Below are 15,342 nucleotides of genomic sequence, written 5' to 3' on the forward strand. Positions count from 1 at the left end.
AAACTGAAAAGTCAGTCACTGCTTCGGCAGAGCATACTACTTTTTTTGTTGATCAGTAACACTATTATGCTAGAGGCAAAGAGCTCATTTCAACAGTCACGAGGTCAAGATATTTTGTCATGCTATCCAGTCAATCTGGATTTTAAAGCAACCTGGATCAATACAAAGGCATTTTATTTGCCCATAGCAATTTCTCTCTTGCCTCTCAATTCACGTCAAAGGAAAGAACTTTGCTAGTTGTGGGATTAAACTCAGGCAGCTTCACTTTTTATGCTTAATAGGAGCAGTCACATCAGTAGCTGAAGTCTGGTCTTGAAAGAGCCAATTTAGTCAAACAGAAGACAGAAATCCAACTGCTCTGTGTTTTCATCTACCATACTTGACAAGGAATTCAGCTTTTGTCACAAAGAGTACCTAAAAGTAATTATTCCAAAATTATTACAGCAGTTCAGAAAAAGTTTATAGATCTGTGGACTCTTTTTTCTTACGAATACAATATGCAATGGTGTCAGAGGAGAGAGCATGCTTAATCTTTTAACAGGTGTCTGTCCTCCCCTGACCAGCCAGCAGGCAAGCAGTAAGACTGAAGCAACTTTTGTTGATACACTGCTGCAGTGCACATGATCTAGTACTGCATGTAGCCATCAGTCAGCATGAAAAACTTCACTTCCTCAAGTCTGCTATGAGCTGAATGGTGTAAACAAATACTGGCCCCAAATATTTTGCTGTCAGCTAAGGAGCTGTTCAGGCACAGAATACCTCAAGTCATACAGAGAGCTATAAGAAACTTCTTAATAGGACAGGCAAGATGAAGTGTCAGGAAGACTGAAACTGCAGACACACAATCCCTAGAGACAGAACCTAATGCAGCAAGACGGCTAGGAATAAGATTTCAGAGATCCAAGACAGTAATAAACAAATAAAATTGAACATTGGGAAAAGGACAAGTTAAAAAAAAAAGATAGTTGAATTCTTTATAGTATCTCTTAACGCTTTGCTTACAATCCTTAAGGGATAGAGCCAGATTATTATTTTCATACAGATGCAAAAATGAAGTTACTTCCCAGCATTTAGACCTAAGTCACACGGCACTGGATTGCAACCAGAGGCAAAAGTGGAAGATGAGAACTTAGCCAGACATCTACATTATCATGTTACATTAAGAGCAGTATGAGTATCTGATACATGGTCACAGGCATCATAAAAACTCAGAACCCACTAAAGTAAGGTTTTACTAGAACAGGAACAAATTCAGGTGTGGTGCAACAGCAAATATTTAGTCTTCTTCCTCTGGCAACCAGCATTTTAAAAGTTATTTCCCCAGAAATCTGTGTCAGATAATTTTAATTTATCTCAGTGGAAGAGTACATTTCAAGTTGGAGTATAACAAATCTGCGGCTAAACTCAAAGTAAAATGACTTTTTAATATGTTTGGCATACTCTATGCATTCTGTATGTAGCCCTGCACAGTAAATTCAAATTCATCTAAGCTGGTGAGCAAGCTGTAGTCTACTTTGTCTCCAATTTGGGCTCAAAATAGAGAGATAAACCGCAATTGTACAGTCTTGATTGCTAGTCACAAAGGGTAGAAGAATCACAGCTTGACTTGTAGGATCCTAAGTAGAATTTATTTTCTACTGACAACTGAAGGATTTAGATACAGCATAAAATCAACTCAAGTAAGATCACAAAACAAGACTAGGAAAAGCTGCACAGGGGGATTGTTAGTGCAGATTAGAAGGCCTAACACATCTCTACGTGGGTTTCACATTGTTTGAATAATTATTACTATGATTCACAATCTCTTTTGTGCATTTTCATTCACAAGGCATTAAGCTAACTACCAATAACAATGCCATACTTCTCAATAAATATAGAAACATCAAATCTTTACTTTCTGTCAGAAAGGAACTCAGATTTATTAGTACTTTGACAGGTTGGCTCCCTTACAAGTCCCATTTTTGGCCAAGGATCAGATCACAGACCTCTACTTTTTAAAGCTGCTGGTGAGACCAGAAGCAGACAACTGAATAGCATAAGCTAGAAGTTGCCTAAACTTCAAGAGCCTAAGTTCTTATAGACAGCACTCTCTACAATTAGGTCCTTTCACGGACTGGTTTCTTACTGAAGTAATTCCTGCTTAGCAATTTTTCACTGCTTACAAATATTCTCAAAATACATAATCTCAGTTACACAAAAAGGAAAAAAAAGGTTGGTAGGTTTTAACACCACTGAATTTTCTAAGCCATTAACCTCCATAGGGTAATCAACCAAAAACTGTATTGTGTCTTATCCTGCTGAGAGTCAACCACTCTTGAACTTTTGCTTTTTACTAGCTGTCACCACCATACCAGTTTACCATGACTTTTACATATTTCTTTAGTACTTCATTAGAACTTAACTATCTTTAATCACCTTCACAACAACTGGCGAGGTAATTTATGTCTTTCCACACCAAGCAGGTTCTAAGTTTCCCCAGTATTCCAAAGATCTACATGACCAGCTGCATAAAATCAGGAAACATAGCATTGAAACACCACTAAGCTTGCTTAATCTCAAACTTCTGATGACATTGGTAAGATGTGTTCTATGTGTAAACAGCAATGAAGCATTAGCGTTGCTATTGGAAAGAAATGTGTTTCCAAAAGCCAAACCTGGTCTTCCAATACTCTGGACACCACAAGTGGACAAAACACCCCAGGCCACATTCCGCAACTGTGTGGTTGTTAAGAACTACTAAGGCCTTTTTTTTTTTTTTAGTCTGGAGCTTTAGCTCTCCCAGACAGTAATCTCTGAAGTGATCTAAATTGTCAAAAGAATTTCATCTGCCCTGTTACTACAGCACTCACATGCAGAGCCTTCAAACACCACAGTGGTTCAGATATAGAGTAATTTCAGGTCTGTGGCATCAAAGAAGTTACTATGCTATATTTTAAGCACTTTTCTATACAACAATGCAGCATTCTGCACCCGGATTTGTATCACTCAAAGAAGGAAATAGCATTAACACTGCCAGAAAGCAGCTAAAGTTAAGAACTCTGAAGGTGAAAACCTTCCCCCCACTCTTCATGAATTATCACACCTTTCTATCTGTCTTTCCTTGAGCTGGATACCCAATATGTTAGATCATTTTGTGGCCTAAGAGCAGTAGTCCTTTAACAATCTCTTGTTAAGCATTTCCCTTCTTTTAGTTAGTACATTTCTTAGTTTTCCTTTGTATTACATCCACAAACAGTTTGGACATACGCCAAACAAAAACTTATACTTTATATAATTTAGACTAGCTTGTAGAATTTAAAGATACTTGAGCAGAGGACAATTTACATATGTGAATTACTACTCTTCCCCTCCATTCCTACCTGCCTCAAGAGTGATTTTGGGTGTTCAGTTTACCTAAGTGCTGGATGTTCACTATATGCTACACAGTACTTGTATACTATATTACTTTTCATGAAGTACTAATATGCCCTCTTCCAACAAATGTTGGAAGGATATCTCATTTCAGCATCCAACAGCACAGATATTCAGAAGTGGTACTCTTAGCAAAAACCCCACATGCTCTGCATATAAAATCAGAGGGGAAGAAGCATATCACCAAGAAGGTAGATACATTTTCCATACCTTAAGCAATCTTAAATCTAAACAACATATAAAAAGTTTCCATTTTGAATGTTTTTATTCAAATCAAAATACAAACATTTGAGAATGTACAAAAATAAAGGACATTTTCTACATCTTAAAAAGGCAGATCAAACTTCTATATGTGCAATCCTTTCTGTGCGAAATCCTAATCACTGGACATTTCTGTTCTCTTCAGAGCATTCTATGCCAAATCACCTCCCCCAAAATCCAGCACACCTAAGACTACAAGCAACATTTCAAAAAAACAAACACAAAGGTCCCTGAACAGATGACAAAGAAACCATTTCTCACAGGTAATAAACACACCACACTATTTCCCTAATGACTTTAGGGACAACTAGGTGCTGATGGGTAGTTTGTAATTCAAGCTTTCTGTAGGTTGTTGATACATAACTTGGGCAACGCAGGTGGACTACATTTTTTCTTTAAGCTGTTTTTACAAATTCAAAAGAGCAGTTACAGCTTTATTAATGGCATCCTTCCTTCCCCCAACGTTTCAACTCCTCAAACAAAAATGTACCTGCAAACAAGAATAAAAAGCAGAAGAGGTCTGAGCCCAAAATAATTGATTTTTACATCAATCTGCCAACATAATAGAGAATGGAAATGATCACCTGCTCAATATCACATTGTACTAATGAATGTAGTGGAAGCATTATCACAATAGCACTGTTTAGAGCCACCATATAACGTACATCCAAATATTTTTTGTATGAAGTTTTGCTCAGTGATATCGATCAAATTATCTCAGGCAGTGTAATTCACCTCAATGATCTGCCATTCTATTTCCTTTAAAATTTGGTCAAGACACTGTTCTCTTTTCATGTTCTGGCAGCAGATGTTTTCTGCAGGTGCAGTAATGTAAGGATAGGTGAGGCAATGCTTGTGCCGAGAGGTAGCTGCTTAAACTGACATTAGAAAATATATTTTTGGGGCACACAAGCCCTTCTTTAGGTCTCAAATACAGCAGGAGGAGGCTTTAAAGTAGAAAACAGTTGCTGATTTTACATGAATGTGCTCAGCCCCTAAGGGAAAAGCAAGCTGACAGTGGTTCAAAGAAAGCTCCAAAGAAACAGGTTCTCTCCAACCTTTTTCTTTACCGTTCCTTCTGCTGTCAACTTCATCCACATTAATGTAACAGAGTTGCTCGGCAAGAGAACAGTTAATATTTACTTGTACAGTGCCCAGAACATGGGCACCTAAGACATAATCATCTAGCTGCTACTTGTAGCAAACTAGAAATATTTACCTAGCCCTAATGTGGATAGGGATCTCTAATTTTTACTACGATGGAGATGAATGCAGGTTCAATACAGGTTTTCTAACAGCATCCTGCCTGCAGCACACTTGACTAGCTTTCAATTCCATTGCTTCTACAACTATGACCCTTCTCTATGAAAAATCCAATCATCTGCAGAGAAAACACTAATATCACAGAAGCAAAGTTTAATTCTGTACCAATAGCTATTTCAGTATGACACAGCCATTCTTCTCAACACTTTGTATTACGGTCATCTGATTGAAAATCATTACTCTGTACTTAGGTGTACAGAATGCACATAAACTGTAAGTTTCTCCAGCAAATTTTAGTCAGTGTCTTATCTCCTTCTGTCCTAAAGTATTTTAAGATTGTCCTGTGAGCTCATTTCAGCACTAATACATTATATACAAATTTTTTTTATTGCTAAATACTTACTTTTTTACTCCAAAGGAAACCTTATTTTTCTAAAAAGATCCTCAGCACATTTTTCAACCATTAGCCCATACTTGTAAAACTTCATATGGAGTACTGTTAGCACTGGTAACATCAGGACGTTCTCCAGTTACTTCACACTACCGGTTAAGATTAAAGGACAGTGCTGAAAACCACTTGAAGTCTACTGAAGTTTCCTTTTCTTACTAAGATATAAGAACACATCATAGGCAGTTTTACTGCAAACTGAGAAGAAAGCAAAGAACATGAAATGTATTTACTGTGTATTTATTACCAAAGCAATATAAACTATGCAACACTTAACATGGGAGTCATACTTGGAAAAATGGCTAAATAGCAATTTGTAGGTAAGATGCAGCTACACATAAGACACTTTCAGGAAGTTTTGTCTGTCCAGTCACCTACTTCCTGCAATTAAGTTTCATACATATCTACTGTGAAACTACAACCAGCGAGTACATCAACTGACAGCCAGGATCAATATAAAACAAAACGTTTCTGATATAAGGAAATTGCTTCACTTTTACAAAGGTGGAAGGACACAAAATACATTATGAAACAGCAAGTCAGTATTTGAGAGGTAGTCTAGTTGCTCATTTGACTTGGAGAGGTAGAGCTAGTTGAGAAATCAATAGCTAAGGTCAGGCAAAATGATAATTATCCCAAGCTTTCTAAGACACAAAAAACCGACTCTCAGCCTGAGACTGCACAAGCCACCAGGGATTCAGTTGTCTTGCTCACATTTACTCACTTTTACACAGAGAAGGTTACTGTAAAATATCCATTCAGGGAGAGAATGCTCCCAGAAATAACCAGGGAAACACCTTAACTACATTTTGGCATGTGTCAACCAATTAATCTAATTCGTACATCTTATGACTATGGAGGTTAATACAGCTAAATCGCTTTCCTCTTTTGGCAGGTTGATATAACTACAAGAGCAAATACATACCAAAAGACTAGAAGCAAGTTAAATCTCAAATTCCATAGGGTCTACCTATATAAAATTCTCCATAAAATCCTCCATGCAAATTCTTCCTACAGGAGAAGACCAATTATTTTAGAGATGAAAGCCTACAAGACACATTGGTTATACCGGTATTAAAATCCATGTATTTTACAAGTTCAGACATCTGGGTACAGAATTATACATAATGCTCCCTTGGATTGATGTAGACTCTTCCAGGTCCTGAGTTTTGTGGGTATCCGCTGCTCCAATTTTTGTAGTATGTTTGCTGATAAACAGGATGCATTCCATGAAGACCTTCTTGTTCCTGTGGCTCTTCAGCCTCGCAAGTAGGCTGCCTTCCATTCACAGCTTTCTAAACACACACAAGAAGTAATAAATTTCATAATTCATGACAGAACATCTAATTCCCATTCTTGTTAAAGCTTTAAGCAAAATAAAAGGTGCACGATCTCCAAAACAGTACTCTGAATCAAGAAACATGAACCTAAAAATTCTAATCACTAACAGATATATGACAAAAGTTTTAGTAACTACTCAGAGTTAACCTCAAACTTTTGTTTCAAAGGAAGTTAGATTTAAGAATGAATAAATCTAAAAAGCAAACAAACTATGAAGAATTCTGTCAGCACTCCTGTGCTTTGTTATTTTATTCAACTAGAACTTCAAAGCTCCAGTGTTTATGTATTTAAATTAGTCAGCAAAACTACCTAGGAAATATAGAATATTAAAGTGATGTTGACTCTTTCCACTTCATGGATAGCAAACCCACACATCCAACAGTTATTGACTAGGATGGACACGTATTTGCTCTTCATGAAAAACTTCATTATAAGCTTATTTTAAGGAACAAGATGAAATCCAAGCTTCAGTCAGGAATTCAAGCCATATTATTTTACCATATGCTCCAAGTTTCCAGCATCTTTCTCTCTGTACTGGTTTTGCAAAGCAAAATGTTCTTTCTGAAAGAAGAAAAGTTACAGTGGAAACAAGTCAAAATTCAACACTGCAGAACAGGTTTGGTTTATCCAAAAATGCTAGTCATCAAAAATACACTCTGTCTTGTGAAGTGTCTTAACTGACTACCATTTAGAATAATTATTGCAAGCTAATCTCTGGTGGAAAAAAATAGATGCTATTGTCAATTTAGGAAGTGTTATTTACACATTTTTAATTTTGACTTTTTTATTTAAGCATAAGCATGTTTGAGAAAGATTAAATGCTTTTTTTTATTTTAACATGACATTGATTTTAGATAAGTCACGGGTTAAAAGCAAAGTAAAACCCAAAATGAGTTGTACAATATACAGGCATCATATGGATAAATGCTGAGTCTGATATTGCACAGAAGTATTTAACTGAAAAGGAATTTAATTGTACACTACTGAGAGTAGAAGGGAGTACATGTTTGTTTCCTAATTTGATAAAATTAATCAAAGTATTTCCTACCAAAAATGAAAAGCTTCTAATGAGATCGCCTAAAACAAAGAAAGTGCTTTTCAGTAAAATTAAACTCATTATTTACAACTTGTCTAGAAAAGTTTGTTTTGCTGACTGATTTTCCAACTGACAGTCCACACTGCCTAGACATTTTACTATTAACTTCTTCAGCGAGGCCTAATGCCTGTTTCTCTAGGTACATTTCTCCAAAACATTATTTCAGAGGTCTAGCAAGGCCTGATAGATAGATGTACATCAGGAGCTCATTAGCATTGTATTCACAGGATAAGCCAAGAGCTAACAGCAAGCAAATACACCCCCCCCAAATATGTATTGCATGAACTCCCTAAAATCTCAATGTCAACTGTAGGTCTTCTACTGTTCATCATGGCTTGCTAATAAAAACATAGCCATATACAGCAGTAAGTTCTGCAATTCAAATACGAGTCCACTGCTTGATTCATTCAGCTCATTAGTCCTTTGCACATTAGCTATGCTAGAATAGGAAAAAAACCAGCTTATTCGGCTGGGTCCTGCTACCCAATTCCCTCTCCTACTTACAAAAGTAGTCTTAGAAAGTCACTTCATTCTGCAGCTATTTGCCCTTTGTTGGTCCCCAAAGAACAGTCCCATCATGATCAATATAGTTTTACAGAATGCTTAACACTGGATTTCAAAACTCATTAGCACCCCATACAGTAACAAACAAAAAGAGAGGTTCTCAGGTAGCAGATGGTCATTGCTCACTGGCCTACCCATACCCGTTATATTTCCTAACAAGACTGTTTCCATATGTACCGGGGCTCTGTGACAGCTTTATGAGCTAATACATTGAGCCTGAACACATGTAGCAAACACCGACATTCCCAGCAGTGTGACTATGCTTTGGCCCGACAGAAGTGCTCACATTAGCCCTTAATTTGAGCGCGCAAACATGTACCAATAAAATTACAAATACATGAAAAACGTATATAATGCAGATGTTACTCCTGTCCATTAGTATATATAGGGGTTAAAGACTGAAGACACATAACTTCTAGATAGAAAATAGTATCTTAGAAAGCTTCTCTAGCTAGTCAAGTATATTACTTCTGGAACAGTTGGTCATTCTAGTACTCTGTAAGGAGAACATAGTTGTGGCTTATTTAGTACACAGTTTACATACTAATGGCAACCAAAACCATATTCAAGTACACAAACGCTTCATAACCAGCTAGGCTGACATCATCTAGCTTTAAGAAATAATAACAAATGGAAGTCTTGCCCATTGTGTACACCTGAAGAAAAGTGAGCTACATGTAGCTTATTTATACTTAACAATATATGTTTAACATGCCCAGATACAGGAAGTAACATTTCTTCCTATATTCTGTCGTTAGAAAACTAGCTCTACTGGCATCTAAATCAGCACACTTACTGTGCTCTTGGAATCAAGCTAGATAAACATGGCAGAAAGGAACTTCTGCCAGAGTTTACCCAGACATTTGGTTGATGTAGAATCACCCGTTGTTCAGGCAAGACGTTGGTATGTTTGGAGATACCATTCAAAAGCAGCTTGGACCACAAATAATTTTCCCAGGCAATCTAATACCTTCTCTGTTCTATTAGCAAGCCTTTCTAATATCTAGCACAGAAATTTCACTTCCGCAAATAAGTTTGTTTGGTTAGTTTTTGTGGTGTTTTTTGTTTGTTTGTTCTGCTTTGTTGTTTTTTTTTCTGGTCTTAGGCAGAGCAAGTAGTTTTCTGTTCTTTGAAACGGTCCTTCACTTGGTAGGAAAACCAGCATGTCCTTCAATATTTCTTTCAGAATGGCCAATTGCTTCCTTCAGTCATTGGTCATGTCCACATTGACCGTGACACATTACTCACATACAGATCATGATAAACATAGCTGAAGTGCCCTGCACACCTTCTGATATTCTCAGTGCTTGAAATCGAAATTTGGTCCAATCTCAAAAGACAGACTACTGCTAAATTCAGCAGCTGCTGGATAACAAGAATAGATGTTTATCTGAGCAATTCACCACACTGACCCAACAGGAGACAAAAAACATCTACAAAAACCATCTAGATTTTGCTCAGGTCTCACCCTAGCAGGATCTTGGGACTTCTATTGCTTGACTATTGATTCATTAGCAGCACTTCTCAATGAAGAAGTTGTTTCCCCCTCAACTAAAAGCTCAAAACCTCCAATCCATGCTCCTCCCTCAATCATCTTTCTCAAAGAATCAATCCTCCACCAACCTCTGGGATTGTTTTGGAAAATATAGCAAAACTCCTGGAAAACAAGTGATTCCTGTTTTTGCTGTGTAAAAAAAGTAAGAAAAATAAGTTGCCTTTATAGTAACATACATCTAAGGGTATCTGGGTCAAGTATAGGGAGCCTTCAATGACTAGGTATCGGATCTATTCAGACAGACAACTCTGCCGCTTAGTATTGCTTGTTTTAGCTCCAGTCATCATTACCCAGTTTCACAGCTTGACCATTGTTTTGCCATCAGCAACCTCAAGACGACCAAGTAGGCAAAAAAGCTGAAATTACATTACACCAGCTGAAGACAACAGGCTCAGGTATACCTAAAAGCAACAAACCTGTACCTTGAGGTTATGCAGTCACGGGTCTGAGATATCAGTGTGATGACTTGAAAGGCGGAGCTTTATGGTCAAGCAGAACAGACGATCTTAAAATTAAGATTATATGACAAAATGGAAGACAGAGCAGATGAACATATGGTGCCTCTACCTCCAAAAAGAGAGGGCTATTGCACTGCATTAAGAGCAACAGCATGAAGAAAAATCATTGATCAAGGCTAACCATCACATCAAAAAGTTCACTTCTCTAACAGGGTTCATATCAGAACAGAATACACACACAGTGTAAAGTTCATAATAAACCTACTCAGACCAGAAATAGTTGGATATAATCTTTTCTTCACTACTTAAGTCAAATAGGTCATAATTTTCAACACCTGCCCACATACATGAAATTGCTGGATATTTCCATGCAATTAGTAGTTAGATCACTGATCAGTTTATATACACATCTTGAACATGCAAAATAAATTAGAATTTGGACTTAGCAGAAGAGCCCAGGCCTGGAACTCCCTGATTTTCCTCTAAACAAATAACCAAAGCACAAAACTACAGCAGAGCACAGGCAATACAAGAACTTTCCAAACAGACCACACAGTTAAACTAAAACTCAATTAACATACTTACAAACCATTAATTAAAAGGCAACTTGTAATTTTGTGTATGTTTATATACTTACCTCTAATTTGATTATATCTGGGAGACAAAGCTCTACCCGTTTCAGGAAAAGAAATGCTTCCTTGCCCTTTTTCTGGGCTCCATCTAATAAATACGCTACACGTGTTAGAGAGTGTACCTGAATGCATACTTTCAAATCCCAAGGAACTCACTTCTTTGTTAGGCACTTATGCTTTAAAGTCTATCAAAAGCAGTAGAGGATATCTAAGTGTTGTACTTTTTTTTCTTCTTAACCTTAGTTTTTCAAAAAGAAAACACTGTACTGCAACTATACATTTGCATCTCTGCAAATAAAGGTATTTTTTCCAGAGAAGATTTAGCACAACTAAAAACACTTCCTCATGAGTAGAAAGAATTCCTACAATAGAGTGAGCTCACTGTCAGAGGGGCCAGTTTTCACCCTAACCATTTTACCTGTTATCCAAATCTTTCTGGAAAGTAACACTTCACTAAAAATAACGCAAACTCAATAACTTCACCATTACACTAGTGCCTAATTACACTGTGGGGACAAAACAGAAGAACAACTATAACTAGCCATCCCATTCTAGACCTTTAGACAAATGAGTCATTACAGACTAGGAATTTTTTCATCCCTCCTGTTCAGTAACCAAAAAAAGTTGGAATAAATAAGAGTTTAGTTTAAAGCCTCATTCAAGAGAAACAAATCTTTCCCTAAATATTAAATGCTATGTCTGAAAACAGCTACTGGTTACATCTGCCCTGTAAAGAGAGATTTGCATGTATGGAACTAATACTATAGCAGATTAATAGATTTATGAAATTATCAAGAGCCAATTCTCACAAACATTTCAGAAATAACACTTTGATTTCTGTTTGCTTAGGTAAGAAACACCTTATTAAACTCAATTTGCCCAGTTCTACCTGTCAGCTCACTCATCCCCTCACACCTCAAGTGCCCTTCAGAACTACACAACCATACCACTGATACATCAATGTTCTACTTCAGATATACTGGCATAAATTTTGGATAAAAATCTTGTTTCTAAAAATCAATCTACCTTTCAACAATAATTCCATACGAGCACCAGTTACTTTGAAAAAGTTAATGTAACACCACAACTTTTAGATAAGACAGACCTATACAGTATATTGATTATAAAGTCAGTTACTTAACATAGAAAATTCAAAACCTCCCTTCCTTTCCTAAATTTGTCACCATTATGATGGAGTAACTTTGTAACTGAAATGGGTTACTTCCAAACATGCAGTTAATCACCAACTGCCTGAGTTATAGGAGGCCTGATTTTTTAATCATACCAAGCAATGCTATCTCAGAATTATGACTTAGGAAACAGCTTACACTGTGGTGTCACCACTCCTAATTAAGTTCTTCCCTCTATGCCACACTTAGTATAGGAGCACAACAGGCTACAGCAATAGCTTTTGCACAATTGCACATTTGTTTGTTCTGTAATTCCTGCTTTTCTGAACAGCCTCACAGTGGTAGCAACAACACAAAGTAGCTAAGCTGCTGGTCATCTTACAGCAGAAACCCCACCAATCTCAAGTAATGTTTCATTCTTTCTCCTTCCCCTTCACTTTATACTTTTCCACATTTGTTATTTAATTCAAGTTTTGAAGCAGTTCTGAGTTACTTAACTTTTAACAGGACCTGCAAATTCATTGTGCAACAAGTTAAAAAAATCATCTAATGTTTTCTACTTTCCTCACTCCTCCAACAGTTCTTTTCTACTGTTTTCACAGGCTTATTTTTCAGTTTTGTTTGTCATGTCTTCTGTCTTGTAATTCCATTAAAAGGTTCCCCTGGCCCCCCCTTTAAATTCATACTGCTTTTGCTCCTCAAGTCTTCAAATAAAATCTGTAGATCAATTCTGAGACTATGTGATTTACTGCTTACCAGGAGACATTGTTCTTTCCTACCTGACCTAAGAGGATGAATTCACCACACGAGGAGGCAAAACGTGGGGACAAACCCCCCTGACATCACCAAAGGCTAATGTTCTGTGAACCAAAAAAATCTGCCTACCCTAGAATTTCTATCAACAGTGATGTAGACATGATTCAGACAAACACCGGAAACCAGAACAGGAAATTTCCGTGGGTTCATTTATTCAATTAAAACTAGACACAAAGGAAATCCTTTCACATGGCATAAAAACACACCCTTGCTAGAAAAGGGAGTTGAGCCTTTTACTGCCATGGATCAAGTAAATGACAGAACCAGAATCATCAGGTTATGTCAAAGAATACTGGTGCTTATCTAAAGTGTTTCCATGCAGCGTATCTGGGATTTTGTGCTTCGATACTTAGTTTTTTGCATTGCCTTACCTTTACATTTTACAGAATCATAGAATCATTTAGGTTGGAAGAGACCTTTAAGATAGAGTCCAACAGTTAACCCAACACTGCCAAGTCCCCCACTAACCAATGTCCCTGAACACCATGTCTATACATCTTTTAAACACCTGCAGGAATGGTGACTCCACCACTTCCCTGGGCAGCCTGACCTAACGCTTGGTAATAATAAATATTATTAACAAATAGTTATTTAATAATTACAAATATTAACAATAAAATGTTTGATTTTGCACTTTCATAAAAAATATTGAGTTTTACTCTAAACATGCTCCTTCTCAAACAGTCCTTTAAAAGCCTAAACCAATTATCTCACCAACATCTTCATCTTACATTTCCACATCCTTTCCAATTTAGAAATCCCATTATAAAAGCGTCCACTAATAAGACTTGTGCCTCATTCTAGTCTTTGTTTGGTTAATGCTTTTTCCCCCTCTAAGATTCTTCATCAATATAGATTTGTTTATCTACGCACATTTTGTGCTTCCTTCCATTCAATCTTGTATGCCTGAACAGCTCTTCAGTCTAAGACAAATTATAATGATAATGCTTCCTTTTTCATCAAGGAAAAGACATTCCGTCTGTATTAAGACCATTAGGAAAAGAACTAGAAGAGTGCAAGAGAGCCATAATGTATAAATGAATCAATATTATGCTAGCTTAAGAAGAGTACTGTGGGTGATCTTTTCACATTTGATCCAGAAATATCATCATTCAGTAAATGGTGTTCTATGCTTTTAACTGTACTATACAATTTCACCATCTTCCTTTCTGCTTTGAATAGGAAAACAAATACTAACATTGAAGAGCTTCAGTGTTTGGCCAGGTTGCTTGGCTAAGTATGTGAGGTGTTCTTAGAAGTCTAAAGTCAGTCTTCTCATGGCTAGAATTATTTCCCTTCTCTACTTTTATTTCTGTTGCTACAAAAAAGCCCTACTAATTTCCAGATGTTTCAAGAACTCTGAGCATTCATGCACTGCATTACACAAAGCATTTTTTTCTTCTTTTCTTCATAAGCACCTGTCAAGCTAGACATAGCTTCAGTACTTTCACAATGTCAAAGACCGACCATTTCAATGATGTTTCTAGGGAAGTACAGAAGTTTTGCTTCTTAGCAATATATTCTATGAAATATAGTGAAACTTAGTCTATTGAGTCAAAGGATTGCCTGAATTAGTGCCCCCCCGCCCACTCCTTTTAAAAGTATTATGGAACAAAGGAATCCCTCTTTAAGCCACTGGAATAATTGTGTTGCTCAAGTTCCTCTTGATTTACCTTGAAACTCAGTTGCCAAGCAGAGGTCCCTCTCTCAAAGAACATAACCTTCAGGTTGCTCACTGGTCTTTCACATTACATGCAAAAAATAGTTCTGAGTAACAGAATGTTATTTCCATGACAATAATTATTTTTAAAACCCCACCCATACAAATGCAATAGCTTTGTTGCTAAAAGAAGTTGATAAAGATTAACCCAGTCTTCACTGTAAGTATAACTATTTACACTGCCATTTTTTCTTTGCTCCACTTAATATTCCTATGTTTTGGACTTCTGACTCATTCTTGTAGGGGCATAAGTGAACTGCCTCTTCTAAATTCTTAAGTAATTCACATGAATACATAAATTGGTTTCTGCAAATACCAGTATAAAGAATTTTTATTACTCAGTTACATACTACTATTACATACATGTAGCTTGTTATTTAACATTTGCATGTAAATACTAACACACACCTGAAGTCTACTTGAGGCTTCCAATTCTCAGGGAGTAACTGAAAGACACTGGCTACACCCAGTATTACCCAATGTCTACAACATCCCTCTTCATTTTAATACTAACACCCATCTACTCAGATATGGGTAAAACCTAGTTAAATATTGACTGCTGAGACAAACAGAAGAATTTCAGCTTATTCAGTTGCATTTAGAATATATTACAAGATCCAAAAAGATACTGTGCATGTATGATGTGA

The 15,342-nt window shown here is 36.7% G+C and overlaps 1 protein-coding gene across 1 annotated transcript in view; it reads right to left on the minus strand.

Moving 5' to 3' along the window:
• Positions 1-3,652: 3,652 nt before the first annotated feature.
• Positions 3,653-15,342, minus strand: part of NECTIN3 (nectin cell adhesion molecule 3) — a 74,321-nt gene continuing 62,631 nt past the window's right edge. Inside the window, exons 8-9 of the mRNA XM_075103975.1 lie at positions 7,223-7,285; positions 3,653-6,678 (exon numbers count right to left, since the gene is read on the minus strand). Coding sequence (XP_074960076.1) covers positions 6,502-6,678; positions 7,223-7,285 — 240 coding nt within the window. The 3' untranslated portion in view covers positions 3,653-6,501. The remainder of the gene's footprint in view (positions 6,679-7,222; positions 7,286-15,342) is intronic.

Source organism: Phalacrocorax aristotelis, chromosome 1 (assembly GCF_949628215.1).
Source record: "Phalacrocorax aristotelis chromosome 1, bGulAri2.1, whole genome shotgun sequence".
Classification (NCBI taxonomy): Eukaryota; Metazoa; Chordata; class Aves; order Suliformes; family Phalacrocoracidae; genus Phalacrocorax; species Phalacrocorax aristotelis.